Here is a 16372-nt window from a genome sequence, read left to right on the forward strand (position 1 = left end):
GATGGGGAAACAGTGTCAGACTTTATTTTGGGGGGCTCCAAAATCACTGCAGATGGTGACTGCAGCCATGAAATTAAAAGACGCTTATTCCTTGGAAGGAAAGTTATGACCAACCTAGACAGCATATTAAAAAGCAGAGACATTACTTTGCCAACAAAGGTCCATCTAGTCAGGGTTAAGGTTTTTCCAGTAGTCATGTATGGATGTGAGAGTTAGACTATAAAGAAAGCTGAGTGCTGAAGAGTTGATGCTTTTGAACTGTGGTGTTGGAGAAGACTCTTGAGAGTCCCTTGGACTACAAGGAGATCCAGTCCATCCTAAAGGAGATCAGTCCTGAGCGTTCTTGGAAGGACTGATGTTGAAGCTGAAACTCCAATACTTTGGTCACCTGATGCGAAGAACTGACTCATCTGAAAAGACCTTGATGCTGGGAAAGATTAAAGGTGGGAGGAGAAGGGGACGACAGAGGATGTGATGGTTGGGTGGCATAACTGACTCAATGGGCCTGAGTTTGCATGAATTCTGGGAGTTGGTGATGGAAAGGGAGGCCTGGCGTGCTGTGGTTCATGGGGTTGCAAAGAGTCAGACATGACTGAGCGACTGAACTGAACTGAATATTCATTTTATGAATCTGGCTGTAACATTAATTTTAAAAATATGAGAACACACAAAAATTAAACTAAAATATTCTAACAGATGAACCATGCCCTAATTAAATATGAAATTGTAGTAAATTTAACCCAGCAAGAAGTCATAGGACCTAGGAAGGTTTATCCCAAGAATTCAATAATTTAATATAAACAATCTAATTAATATGTATCGAATAGGTAAGAAAGCAAAGGCTGAATGCAAAATAAATAAAAACATATGAAAACTTAAATTGATGCTGAAAAGTATTCCCACAACATTTAACACCTGTTCATTATGAAATTTCATAGGAAACAAGCTACTTTTTCAGCATGATAAAAATAATCTATTTCAAACTAATAACCAATATTTTACTTAAGGATTAAATAGAAGAATAATTTCTATTAAAAGTAGAAAAGACAGGGATGACCAGTCTTCCTATAGCTATTTAAAACTGTAGTGAAAGTTTCAGTCAGTGCAATAAGACATGATGATATAAGCAAAAGAAAGCATAACCTTTTTTTTGTCATTACTTTTTGAAAGGACGTGATTTGCAGAAAATGATTACACACCCTAACAAATCCTAAGAGTGAAACAACTATAAAATGTTTAAAATCAATAAGAGTCATCCCAGGGTGCACTGGGATGACCAAGAGGGATGGAATGGGGAGGGTGGTGGGAGGGGGGTTCAGGATGGGGAACACATGTACACCTCTGGCAGATTCATGTCAATGTATGGCAAAACCACTACAATACTGAGAAGTAATTAGCCTCCAATTACAATAAATAAATTTATATTAAAATAAATAAATTCCTGATTTGGTAATGGCAAAAAATAAAATCAAATCAGTAAGAGAATTCATTAAGGTATTTGGATAGAAAAAGAGTGAGGGGAAAGATTCTACTCAGAATATGCAACACAAAAGTAAAATATATCCCTAAGAGTAATGTCCAGGTCTCAGAACAAATAAAAAAACACTCTATGATTATGAATGGGAAAGTGAAAGTGAAGTTGCTCAGTCGTGTCCGACTCTTTGCGACCCCATGGACTGTAGCCTACCAGGCTTCTCAGTCCATGGCATTTTCCAGGAAAGAGTAATGGAGTGGGTTGTCATTTCCTTCTCCAGGGGATCTTCCCCACCCAGGGATCGAACCCAGGTCTCCCGCATTGTAGGCAGACGCTTTACTCTCTGAGCCAGAATGGGAAGAATGATGATAATAAGGGTATTTCCTCTTTCCACAGGAAAGTTTTATTGCAAATCCAATCAAAATATCAATGGGATTTTTTCCCCCTGGAAAATAACATCATAATCCTAACAAAACTCTGGAAGAAAAAACAGGTAAGAACATCTACAAAAAGAAGAATGTGTTTGGATGAAATGAGGAAGAAGACTGATCCTATCAAATACTAAATTATAGAGCTGTAATAAACAGTAACATCTCCAGAAAATTGACAAATTAATAGCAATAAACAGATAGCTTTAAAACAGCTTAATATTTGATAAAGATGATATCAAGTCAATGGGAAACATATGGTCTTTAACAAATTCTATAACAAATTATAGAAATAGACTATTTTCCAACATTCAATGTGGTTCCATTTCTCATTCCATAAATCAAAATACATTCCAGATGGGATAAAAAATTAATATAAATATTTAGAAACTTAGAAGGAAACATAACTATTAAGACAGATTTTAAGACAGAACTCTCTAAGCACAAATACAGAAATTAAAAAGAAGATTGAGAGATAATAATTACTACATAAAAATGAAAAACCTGTATGTTAAGCAACCTAAAGATGTTGAAAACTGAATTAGAAGAACTCCCACAATAAACACAAAAATTAATCCTTAAGACATATACACATGTAAAAGAGCTCTTATAATTAATAAAATTCCTAAAGAGGAATTTGGAAACATCAAAAATTTTTTAGAAATATATGAAAAATATTAAGTTTACTAGTATTTAAAAACTATACGTTAATAAGATACCATGATCTGCCCCTCAAATTATAAAAATTAAGAAAATGTGATTAATATCTTGTGCTGAATAGGCTGCAGTTACACAATGTTGGTGGGATTAGAAATCAGTACTTACTGGAAAGCACTTTTATAATATATATGGCCTGAAATAAGTTCTTTTGCTTGACCTAAGAATTCTATTTCTAGGAATCTACCATAGGGGAAGAAATAAAAACTCATGTCAAAAATTCATATAACTTGGTGCCATAAAAATATATTTAAGAATATCAAAATGGTTGAAAAAAATACTTACAATATAGTTTTTTTAAAGACATAACTTACTACATATTACTATGATTCCAATTTTGTAAAACAAAAATGATAAATATGTCTATCAAAAAGATAGACTAAAATACATAAAGAAATGTTAACAATAGTTTTATGAATAACAATAGTGTTATTTTTCTATTTTCTGTAATAGCCAAAGAAATCATACATTATTTTAAATAATTATTATGAGGAATGCTAAAAACAAGGAAAAACAAGAATGACTGGAAATGAATAAAAACTATATTTTTTTATAAATCTGGTAGTAAAAACATGAAAGGGATGTACTATAGCTTGAAAGGATAAAAACTGAGGAAAGTTTTGTTTTAAACATATAACAAACAAACTTAGAGCAAGAGAAGTAGAAATACAAGATAAAGAAGGAATAACTTTCTGAAGATCCTAGAGCAGACTAAGAAGGTAGGAAGCAGAAGCATAGAAAGAAAAAAAGTGCTTTTCTGACAAAGAAAACGAGCAAGAGAAGATGGCTCAATACAGAGAAATTTAAAAAAAGAAGATGTAAGGTATGTGTGTTTGATGTTGGAATGGTCTGAATCATCTTTGCATTCCTACAGAATAGTGATGGCAGGGTGAATGGCTTGTTACACACTAGCTTCTCAATGGTTAGAATACAGAGTGACTTGATTATACTGACAGCTTGAGGAACAAAGAAATGGTTTATAATAATTAGTTTAAGAAGTAAAGTATTATAAAAGTGAACAAGGGATAAAAAATATGCCAAATAACAGAGATAGCATTGTCGAAGTAAAGATGCATGAATCTACAGTAACTTCCTGTATCATGTTGGTCTGATAATTTTCTCTAGTAATGTACTGCTGCCTAGGAGTAGAGAAAGGGGATGTTAAGAATGATTCTGATTAAAGAACTAGTTATAGAAATATATATCTATATCTATAAACTTAACAGTTTTGAAGTTGTAAGAGAAGGCGTTTTAAAAATGGTTAACAATATGTGAATCTGCTTGACAGGCAGGCAAGTGGAATCAGTGGTGGGTGGGTAAACTGGGAGAACATGAAAAGCAAAAACTGTAGACACAGAAGTATAAAACACCACTTAAGTAAGATGCTGAGACAGTGAAGAAATGTGAATGTTAAGGATGTGGATTTCAAATTTCAGAAATATAAGCATTCTTAATAATGGTAACATCCAAAGTGTTGCTTTACTAATGTTTTTCTAGTTATACTGCCAAAAAGCACCTATTCATAAATTTTATTTTTATGAACCTAAAAAGGAAAGTAGTACATATATGTAAGTTGACAATATGGGAATTTCAGTTAAGTAATATTTTGTAGTTTCTAGTATGAATTTCCCAGGAAATCTCATCCAGATACACCAGGAATCTAGAGATTATTAAAATAGTGATATAACAAGGTTTTCACACCAAAAGCCATATAAAAATGGGTATGTATCCTAGGTCTTAAAAAGAAATCAGGTTTATAGCAATATAACAAACTATCTCCATCTTCTTCATTAATATTTTTGTAGCTACTAGCTTATACACATACACCAGTCATTTCACTTTGGCCTCTTATCATCAAAAGGGAATATCTAAGTATGGGGAAACTAAAGGACATTTTATAGGTTCAATTAGATTTATTCAACTCAAAAGATGATTCTGAAGTATATAAAAAGATACAAATAATCCAAAGATACCAAACATTTAAATGTAGCTGTACATTTTTTTAAATGCTTATTATTTCTAAGATATGTATAAGTGAAAAAAGTTTGTGTTCAGAAATTTATAATTCAATACATTATTATTCACATTATGAATAGAAACAGCTGAGGCGCTATATATAGACTTGAAAATTTCTCAACGACTTACCACTGTCTTGAGTCCAAGTTCCTAAGTTCTCTAAGTAGTTTTTCATTTTTCTTCAGGAGATGAAAACTCCTCCTAAATAGAGAGATTTATAAACATTTTCATCATCTTTGCAGTGAATGACATGACAGTTCTGGAAATACTTTCCACTCTACTCATACAATTCTTACACTTTTCTTGCCTTTTCATACTTCTAACACACAGGAGAAAAGACCCTAAAAAAATGTAAAGAATATATGTCATTATTTCTACTGAGTCCCTCATACATTTCTGCTTGTGGATCATTATCTCTTGACCATGTAATTGTCTCCCTGCAGATGCTGTGAGTTTCCCAAACTCATATTCAGAAAAACGGATAAAAGCACTTTGTAGGTTCCTTCTCAAGAGTTTCATAAAAATGTGTGAGAAAGTTGTCCTTCATGAGAAATATTTCACAAAATCTAACTCTTTACCAGATAGGGATGTGTAATCCAGATGGAATTTCTTTCTTGTTTTACATTATATGTATTTTTTACATTACAAAGCAGTGTGTAAATTTTACCAAATACATAAAATAGGTGCTGAATATGTATAAATTACATTCATGAAAGTAAAATAGAGCTTCCCTTTTTTTCCTCAAGGAACAATACATGGGCCATTGCACAGCAAAAGAGAGTAGCTGCTGCTGCTGCTGCTAAGTTGCTTCAGTCGTGTCCGACTCTGTGCGACCCCACAGACAGCAGCTCACCAGGCTCCCCCGTCCCTGGGATTCTCCAGGCAAGAACACTGGAGTGGGTTGCCATTTCCTTCTCCAATGCATGAAAGTGAAAAGTGAAAGTGAAGTCACCCAGTCATATCTGACTCTTAGCGACCCCATGGACTTCAGCCTACCAGGCTCCTCTGTCCATGGGATTTTTCAGGCAAGAGCACTGGAGTGGGGTGCCATTGCCTTCTCCGAAAAGAGAGTAGAAGAAATTTAAATTAGTAGCAATTACCTGTACTGGACATACCAAATTGTGTTCCTGATATAATCTTGCTTTCCCATAAGGCAGAGGATATACTCTTTTAATAAATGGAAGTATTTAAACCAAATTAGATTATAAACACTAGGTAAGAAAGTAGAATTCCAATTCAGTGCTTCACATACGTTTGAATTACTTTAAGATTTATTCATCCAGTTATATCTGAGCTGCCCTACTATAAATTGAACAAAAACAATATATTATACATATAAAAACATTTCTTCACTTCCCTACAGCTTTTAGTATCAGAGAAATTTAAAAAATAAATGTATGCTAATAATGCTTATACTTGTACAGTTTACAGTTACAGCTTATACTTGTATAGTGTACAGTTTTACTATTTTATATACATTGTCTAATTTAACTCTCACCATCATGTGAGGTAGGAGTTATTTCCTCAATCTGCAGAGTGTGGATGGAGGCTCAAAGTTTACGTTTCTCTAACCTGGATCTTCTGATTTAAGTCTCATGCCTTTTCATTTAACTCCTACTTAACTTCCTACAAAACTCTGTGTGTACTGCAAGTTTTTAATGAGGTTTTGCAATATGTATGAAAGAAAACAAAATTAAATAACATTAAAAAAGATGAAATCTAAATTCATTTTGTGATTTGATGCTAAATACTGAGTTAATTTCTCTGATACAAACAAGAAAGTATCATATCACTGTTTGCCTAAAAAATAAAAAATATAGGCTTATATGACACAGTAAGAAATATACACTGGGGCTGTGTCCCCAATTCCTCAAACAGAGCTCCTAAAACTCTTGTAATTTCCTGAGTATAGGAGGTGACAGTAGAGTCTTACACAGACTTCCTAAAACCTCTGGAGTTTCCTTTTAATTTTGTTCTAATAAGGTAACTCTTGGTGGTGTTCTCGTTAACTTCAGGATGGTGCCTCATCACCAGAAAGGGTAAGCCACCAGAAACAGCAAGCTTGAAACTTTCAGCCCTGCCTCTGGGGAGAGAGAAGAACTAGAGAATTGAGTTAATAATCAATCATGCCTACACGGTAAGACCTCCATAAAAATCCCTTGACAACGGGATTCAGAGAGCTTCCTGGCTGAAGACATTCAATGTGCTGGGAGGGTGGCATACTCCAACTCCACAGGGCCAGAATTTCCACACTTGGAATCCTTCCAGACTTTACTCCATGTATCTCTTCATCTGGCTGCTCATCTTTATCCTTTAATTGTCCTTTATAATAAACTGATAAACCTAAGTAAATGTTTTAAGAGTCATTATAATTAATTATCAAACCCAAGAAGGGGGTTGTGGGAACCCCTGATTTCCCTAGATTTGCAACTGGTGTCTGAAGTAGAGGGCAATCTCATCAGTCTAAGCTCTTGTCTGTGGTAACTCCAGGTATTGTTGAAACTGCCTGGTGTGAGAAACTCACACATTTTGTGTCAGAAGTGTTGTGAGAAAAAAGTTTTTCCTATTAGCTTACATGAAGGTTGGAAAAAAGATTTTTCTCAATTATTTGAGCTATGTGTTCTAAGTCAGATAGGTATACTAGTCATTTTGAAAATGTTAAGAGTTAATTCATTACATTCAATTATCTTCTTATTCCTCTGAAATCTGATTATGACTCTGTGGACTTAAAAAAGAAAGAAGATGTGCCTACTGGTCAAAGAACTAACTGGTAGGTAAAATTTAGTGAGGGAAAGGATGGAGACTAAAATGCTGATCATAAAATGAATAAGACTAATATTTCTTTTAAAAAAGGAAAAACCTGTCCTTTAGCCTTACCTTTTGTCCCAAGAATTCATTCCCAATATACTAAGAAGCAATCTGCAATAATAAAATGCTGACTGAGGTTTCTGAGGGGTTGGTTCATCTTGTTCTGCAGCTTTCATGTTTAAGTCATTGAAGTGTTTCTCAACAAATTCTTTTTCCTCTGTATGCTGCTTAAGGATAGCATTAATAACATCATTCTCCTGTTTTTCAGAAATGCACACAGGCTGTGGAGCAGGAATATTAAGTGAGACTCCAGTCCTCTGTAAGCATTCAGGACTGGTTACACCTAAATACTGCAAAAGCTCATCAAGAACATCTTCTTCATCTCTTATTGTGTCCCAAGTTGGTACAGTTTCTCTAAAACTTCTTTTAAACTGGAGGGAAATCCCATCTTTAACTGCTATATCTTCTAAGCATTCATTAGATGCAGAAGGTTCTTCTGGCTTCTCTTGGTGAGACAATGAAAGTACGAGAGATGTAGGTTCTGACAGACCACTTACAAGAGGTGGTCCATACAGGATGGCAGAATCCCATGAATATTTTCCAGAAAGATCACGTACTATAATTCTGACATTTGAATTGGCTGATGCAAGACCAGCAGATAAACCTCCTCCAGGTATACTCTCTTCAGCTCTGATCTGGATACAGGACACTAAGGTTGTATTGTTTAATACAAAAAACTGAATATTTGGACTCTCGAAGAGTTCCGGGGAAAGTTCAGTGCTTTCACTGTAATGATTGTCGTGATTCTCACACACCTGACTTGTTAACATAGCAGGACCGCCACTCATTGGATAGTGGCCCAAATGATTCACCAGATGTGTAATAACAGTGCGGGCAGCTATGGAGATTAATCCTTGCTGCATTTGAGTTTTCACTAGGAATAAAGAAAAATATAAGTGAGTGAGAATACTGCTGCTTCCTAGAGAGTCATATAACAATGAAACAGCAAATAGGGATTCCATCACATTATCAAAATCACATTCAAATATTAGAGCAAATATTTTCAATGTAGCATATGAACTACAAGAATGATGGCAAAGAAGAAGAAAACTACTCAGATAAAGTTTTGTTAATTTTTGTAAGAAAGCCCTTTTTGAAAATTTTGCTTATGGATTCGTATTAATAATTTAAATTGAGGCCCTTAAATGTACATCATACCTTCAAAGAAGGTTCAAAAGTGTTTTAAATCATGTGAAATAGTTTTGCTCCCAGATTAAAAAGTCAACGAAATCCAACTGATAAGTTTCTTATCTTATCAGGAGATATAGAGACATAGTTTGTAACATGCCTTAAATGTCATTTAACTATGGCTTATATGGATGATGTAAAAGTGTCAGAGAAAAGATATCTTTCAACTAAACTTCAGGAGTCAGGATCAATTTAAACAGTGAGTCAGTGTAGCCTGCATATGCCAAGGAAACTTTAAAGGAAAAATATTTTTGGCTTCCCTATTTTTCTAAGGCAGTAAACAGGTAAGGAGTACATCTATATGAGTAACTTAAAAAAAAAACAAAAACATAGGAAATGGTAAAAACAGAAAACTCAAAGAATATAGCAGTAAGAGGCCTGAAGAGGCAAGATGCCTAATGTCAGGACCTGAAGGAGGAAGAAAAAGGAGGAGAGGGTGGAAGGAAGACAAAGAACACAGAAAGAGAGTAAAGGGAGAAAGAAAAAGAGTAAACTCAACTTTTGAAAGTTCATAAGGGAACTAAGTTGTACATTGTTGGTATGATTACTTAAAAAGAGGCAAGAGAGAGAAATAGTGTCATATATTCCAGGCTACAGCCCGGAAGATCCAGAACTGACACCCCTCGGTACAGCCAAAGCGTAAGCAACAAGTCCCCAGCTATGCCATTAATACAAATAACACCTTCTTCATTATTCCAAATATAAAAAAGAACAATTTTCTTTGGACTTTGTTGATTTGGAAATATTACTGTCAAAATTTTAATCTTCTTCCATAATCAATCAAGTTTTATTACATATATGTATATATAAACATTCTTCAATTTACTTAAAAAGTTCCAATTTCATTGAGCTGTTCTTTGATTATAGTTAGGGCTAGCTCTGAAAATGAGCTATTTTAACACTAGATAACAAACTAAATGACTAATCTTAATTCAGTCCTACATTTTCAAGACTTATTATGGTAAAGCAAAAAGATATATCACTAAATGATGAGAAACAGGTAATCTGAATCTAGTGTCTGCTTTTGCTTCTCTAATTATGACTTAGAATATAAAGAGTGTTCACACTGTAAGGGGCTTTACAGATAAACTAGCCAATAATTCTCATTTTGAACAAGAAGACAAATGGGTTCACAAGTTCAGGGATTTGCCACAGAAGGTATCTGGGACAGTGTTATTTTCATCTTTATCACAACTCAAATCTCAGTATCTTTCTCTTTCGTTAAACTGTCCTTTTCTTCTGGCAAATTACTCTGACGTACAGAAACAACGCATTCAAAAAAGTTTTTTTCTGTGTACAGAGTCAAAAAAGAGTGCTTAGCATAAATTAATAAATGGCCATGATCAACTGGAAAAGCTCATTTAAACCAAGCCATGAAAAAGCAAATAAATAAACTAAGCCATGTTTTAAATAGTAACAGAAAATTATGATTAAGTTTATGCAGGAAAGTTTCTTTCCCCTTTCTTCCTTTTGAGTGACAAACAGGTGACTCATTTAGGAAGTGAATCTTCTTTGCAGAACATTTCTAAAGAAGCAGAAGAATGTAATTTAATAGAAATGGACTACAGAAAAGAGAAGAATTTCTGACTTTGGCTTCTTCTGTGATCATGGACAAGTCACATAAAACTTCTTAAACTCCATTTTTCTCTAAGGATAACATGGGGGTTTTTGGTAAAGATGAATTGAAAACTCATATATAAAGCCTGATATAACTGAAACAATACAAATCAATTTTTAGAGCACTGTAAGTCACAAAGGTTTTATGAGTTCCTTTTGCAAACTTGCCTATAACTAAACTGTAAGAATGAGCCAGCTCCTTCGCTAAAACTGAAATAGCCTAAGTCTAGGTCCTGTCTGTTCTATACATGCTCCCCTCAATGAGAGAGACAGTGAGAACGCAGTTTAGTGAGCTTGCTCACAAATGTAATAATTACTAACACCGAGAACATTTAACAAATGAACTTAGATTTCAGAAGTTGGTAAAAGCATTTTCTTTCCTAAACTGCCTCTCTAATTTCAGGATATCTATAAATATACAAGGATTAAAAAAAAAAAAAAAAAAAACCTCTCAACTTATTAATTTGGCAGTTAGGATTACTTAGATTTATTTTGAATCATTAGCTATTGAACGTACATATCTTCTACATATCTACCTAGATATAAAAAACATGAAATTCTCTAATTTAGAAATTAAAAATGAAATTCTAAAATAACCAGCCTTGTGAGAAAACGCAAAATGAAGATATCAGCGCTTCTAATGCTTTGGGTAACTATCATTCATTTAAATAAGTCTATTCAAGGTTGTCTTTTCAGATGGTCAGATTAAACAAACCCTACAAGCATTTGCAGCAAACCCATAATTACAGATTATTATGGCACACAAAAGCAGCAAGACATAAAAAGCTGCTGCAATTCACTGCACTATAACAGAACATGCAGAGGAAGTTAATTTTGGCAAATGCTTTAAATATTAGCTTTGCATAATATGTACAGGTGAAACTATAATTAAGACAAAATGAATCCTTTGGAGCCTTCTTTCACTCTGACCCTGCAAATGATGACTTTCTGCTAATAAGACTACTGCCATCTGACAAAAAGCCAACTTCACTATCTTGCTTTATTCTTTAGTAAATTTAATAATTACTGCTACTCCTGCCAATAGTTTTCAAATCAGACTTGTTCAGTCCAATACTGAGCTTATTAGGGACACTGTGTGTTTAGAAATCTTTGGCCAAAAAAGTACTTGAAGATGATGATGCATGCCTTAGACAAGGGCACAATGATTAGCCATTTATGCCACATTAAAAAAAAAAAACAAACCCTCAGCATGTAGTCACTACAGACCACAGAATCACCTGCTGTTAGCTCACAGCTGTTCCTAAAAGGTTCTGCATTTATCCGGCCCTTAATACCTTTAAGAAAGTCCAAACGGAACAACTTTAATACATTTAGAGAATAGTACCCCATGGAGTATTTGGTATCAATATAAAGCTCATCTGTTTAAAATCTTTACACCTTTCTTTTACAGTGACTGTTAACGGCACAGTAAATTTTACATGAAATACATTAAAACTTCCCTTTTAGTAAGTAAAAATTAAGTAAACTATTTATTTCACAGTTTAAGAAATATACTATATTGCCCTGAACCAAGTTTTATCATTTTACACCTTTAAAAATGCAAAAAGGAAAGAATATTTTCATTTAACTTTGTTTTTAAGTAAAATAAACACTGTATTATATATGCCAAATCTAAAGAAATAAGTCACCTATATCCATTATTGTCTGAATTATTTCTATTACATTCCTAGTTCACTTGTACATATGTGTTCTAGACAAACTATTAGGTATTTGTGGTTGACTCAAAACCCAAGCCCTGTATTTCCTTGATACGTAACTTTATACCTTCACTTGCATTTTACATCATCAATCCATTACCATAGCCACATTCTAGATGTTTTAATCGTTTATAACTATTCTATCTTTAAAAATCAAACTTTTCCTTAATTTATACTCCAACCACAACCTCCTAGTCTAGTGACTTTCCAATTCTGTTCTGTAGAGCCCTTGGAGAGGGCTCTTAGACATGAATGGGAGAGAAGTCAGCCGAATCTTTACTGTAGCACTACTTTAAGAAGTTTTACAAAGTAGACTTCCTTGTGAAATGTATCTGTAGAGTGTCTGCTTAAAAACTCATTTAATAAACCACTGTCCTAACATACTGATAAGCTCAGCAGTTCTCAACCTTGACTGGATATTAATCACCTGAAACATTTTAAAAGTCTGAGGAATCGCAGATCAATATATCAAAACCTCTATGGATAGGACCAGAATATCACTATTGCAATATGTAGCCAAGGCTGAGAATCATTGCTCAAACTTCTTATCACCAACCACATCTACTTTCTGATTCATAGGATCACCTCTACTTTCTTCCAGCTTACTAGCTATTTCCTAACATCAGTTCAATCCTCACCAACCCTAGACTCTATAATTAAACCATAAACCAATATTCTGAAAGCCATCGTTCCCTTGTCTATCTGCCAGAGCCAATTTACTGAATTTTGAGAGATGTAACCAAAACGTGTGGTTTCCCCTTTCTATTGGGTCCTCAATACTTCTGTCAGTCCTCTTACTTTATTTCAATTTTCTTCATCTTTCTGATTTCAGAAGAAGAGCTAATATTAATACCTAAACTTTCTAGCTCTCAGGAACTTCACTCTGTTAATGAACCCCTTACAACTTTCTTTCTCAGCTTATAATTGAGTTTAGCTCTTTTTGTCTTTAAAACTTCTTTAATCCTGAATAATCTTATCTGTTTTATCATTTTTCTTGACTTTTTTAAAGAGCACTTTTGACAAATGGCTCTACTTCCTTAAGTCCTGCTTGCTCCTTAACCCACAGCCATTCACTTCTGTCTCCTACTTCTCTGCTGAAACCGAAGTAGATGTATTTGTCAGTCTTTTTGTACTTAATATCTCTATCATTTAATATCTTTGACAGTCTCTCAAAAATCTTTTTCTTCTGTTTCTGAGGAACTACTCTTTCCTGGTTTTCCTTCCTTTCCAACCTTTTCTTCTCAGAACACACACATCCGTGTAAATACATATTCCTAACAAAGACCTCTCTGCTAAGGTGTAGATCTGCATGTACACTAAGTCACATGAACATCCAACAGGTGCTCCAAGCTAAACCATTTCCATTTCCAATACTGCTCTCCTTTCCCTTCCTAATTCTCTAAACTTTCTCATATTCTTGGTCTAGTTTGGGGAAGATATAATCAATTTAACCCTTTAGCAACTCTTGTTTCTCCTACTGCAACAGCATCATGATTGGTCTCTGGTGCTGCATTAACCTCCCTAAAAATCAATCTAACATATTAGAGATCAAGCAAATCCCCTTTTCTGCAAAGGACAGACAGTAAATTATCTTTGGTTTTATGGGCCATGCTCTCTCTGTCCAAACTACTCAACACTGCTATTACTACACAAAAGCAGCCATAATGATACATAAATGAACAGCACGGATGTGTCTCAATAAAACTGTATTTAGGTGGCAGGTGTGGGCCAGTCTGCTCACTCCTAAAATACTACTCTCAAAAAGCTCTTAATATTAATTTTACCATGTATATCACCTCCTTAAAACCCTTCAATAATTGCGGGATTCCTCTGGGCTACCCCTGCTTCTTTTTTTTGTTTTTAATTGAAGGATAATTGCTTTACAATATCGTGTTGGTTTTTATACCTACATGAATCAGCCGTAGGTATACATATGTCCCCTCCCTGATGAACTACCCTCCCACCTCCCACCCCTCTAGGTTGTCACAGAACACTGCGTTTGAGTTCCCTGCATCATACTATACCCCTGCATCTTGGATGTACTTTTATTTTTATATGTAGTCATATCATAAGGTTACTTGTCTACATATTTCCTTATCTCAGATAGTAAACTCACTGAATATAAAAACTGTATGGTTAAAGAACTTAATCAGAATAAAGAACTTAATCAGAACTTAATATGGTTAAAGAACTTAATCAGTATCAGAATACTTATAAGTATAAAGGGCATGTCATCACGTTTCATCTTAGTACTTGTGTATCTGAAGTTATTTCTTAAACTAAAAATGAACTTTAGTTATAATATAATGGCAAGGTAAACAATTATAAAGTAAGGCATACTACCTTCCAGTATTTCTACATAGGCCTCAAATCATACTCTGGCAGAACCCAAGCAACAATACTGTCCTGAGGAGAATTAATTTTACCTTCTGTTACTGGCTGGAGTTTAGAGGATCGTTCCGAATCAGGAGAGTGCAAAGGTTCAGGCTCTTTTAGGCTTTCCAAATGCATAAAAGGATCATAATCTACAGATGCCAAATCAGAAAGGCTTATTGGAAAATACCTCGGATTGCTAAAACACTGAGCTCCATAAACACACCCATGTAATACCTGCAAATACAGGGAGAAAAAACATACCAAATTTTCCTTTTCAGTGAAAATAAAGGTAAAAGGAGAAAACAACTGCTAATACAAGAACTTGACAAAATTTTTAAATATTTAAACACAGCTCTTCAATCAAGGTAAAATTTTTCTTAAAAGGAATGAGCAATATTTAACTAATGATTCTCACATTCAACAAAGATTTCACTTTTCAAAATTCTGCAATTAAACAGTCTTATAAGAAGTACTTTTTAATTATCCATAGGTACTGTAAGATAAATCTATGTTCTTAGAAAATTGCTAGATCTAAAACAACGAAAAATGCAATACTAAGAAATATTAATTCTTTAGGTTTCAAAAATCCTTGGTTACCAAATAAATAATAAAGCAAAGTTTACCTTATAAATACAGTTAAGGACAGATTTTTCTATTTTATCATTTTCTGCTCCTGTAGCATGGACTGGTTGGAGCAGTGTCTTAAGAGGTAAGGCCATGATCCAGTCCAGAAGACACAGAAGTAAGGATACCACCAACTGAAACAACAAAACCCCACATCCTCAGTATAACCAGAAAACAGAACATTCAAACTTCAAATTATCTGTAGGTATAAAATATACACAGCAAATGAACTTTCACCCCTTCTCCCACTGTAAGCTTTTGTGAAGAGCGAGCGTAAAAGAGAAAGAGGAACTAGGTACAAGCCAGGTGATTTGGCATCTGCCCCTTGGGTGGCAGGCTTAAACGGTGGAGTGCTAGATGTATGGTCTAAATCCTTCTCTCCTCTGACAGGGTGTGAGTTGGGAGTTTTCTGACTGTATGGAGTTATGCTAGGAGTGGGGTTTATGACAAGAGTGCTACAGCCTTTCCTACCTATTTTTGATGTAGATATTTTCTCAGTCACTTGATGTGTAGAGGTCACCTGATTAGTTTCTGGATTTCTCTCAGAGGGAACTGCTCCATGTGTAGCTATATCTTCCACAGGTCCAAGAGAGGAGGAAAACTCAGGAGCCCTCTAGGTCACTATCTGAGGACTCCCTCTCTGCCTATTCTTTAACTGTTACTCTTCAAGGTGTTATACTTCGCTAACCTATCTTACTCTTTAGCTTCTCCTTAAGTGATCACATATATTCCCAGTTTAATACAACTCATGTATTGACAATGCCAATAATTTTGTTTCCAGCCTCAAATTTACTACATTAGTTATATAGATGGTGGTCTCTACTTGGGCATCACTCCTTACGTGAACACACTAAAAACTGAAATTCATCTTTCTTCAAATATCCTGCCTTTTTCTTTATTCCTGATGCTAGTGATGGATGCCACTTTGTCAATATTAACCTTTATTCCTTTAGCTTTATTTCAGAACATTATAAATTCTCATGGAGATTACTGTAATTAACAATTACTGTATTATTCCTTTTGACTTTCACTCGTTTTTAAGTGATCTCTCACAAATCTGGCATTTTGTTGCATATTAAAACTGGATGCTTGGGGCTGGTGCACTGGGACGACCCAGAGGGATGGTATGGGGAGGGAGGAGGGAGGAGGGTTCAGGATGGGGAATGTATACCTGTGGCGGATTCATTTTGATATATGGCAAAACCAATACAATATTGTAAAGTTAAAAAATAAAATAAAAAGAAAACAATTAAAAAAAAAATAAAACCTTTCCAAAAAGTCACTTTCAAAAAAACAACTTTCTCAAAAGTCCAAGGTTCTTAATGTAGAATTGTGACCCCATTCTA

The 16372-nt window shown here is 34.4% G+C and overlaps 1 protein-coding gene across 9 annotated transcripts in view; it reads right to left on the minus strand.

Moving 5' to 3' along the window:
- The window catches only part of RALGAPA1 (Ral GTPase activating protein, alpha subunit 1 (catalytic)), a 211085-nt gene that overhangs the window by 60259 nt on the left and 134454 nt on the right, over positions 1-16372 (minus strand). For all 9 annotated transcript variants that reach the window (XM_010835311.1, XM_010835310.1, XM_010835304.1 and 6 more), the window contains 4 exons: positions 15026-15160; positions 14453-14636; positions 7513-8377; positions 4765-4836 (listed from right to left, as the gene is read on the minus strand). In XM_010835311.1, the coding sequence (XP_010833613.1) occupies positions 4765-4836; positions 7513-8377; positions 14453-14636; positions 15026-15160 (1256 nt within the window). The remainder of the gene's footprint in view (positions 1-4764; positions 4837-7512; positions 8378-14452; positions 14637-15025; positions 15161-16372) is intronic.

This window comes from Bison bison, unplaced genomic scaffold (genome assembly GCF_000754665.1).
Source record: "Bison bison bison isolate TAMUID 2011002044 unplaced genomic scaffold, Bison_UMD1.0 scf7180017864041, whole genome shotgun sequence".
In the NCBI taxonomy this organism is placed as follows: domain Eukaryota; kingdom Metazoa; phylum Chordata; class Mammalia; order Artiodactyla; family Bovidae; genus Bison; species Bison bison.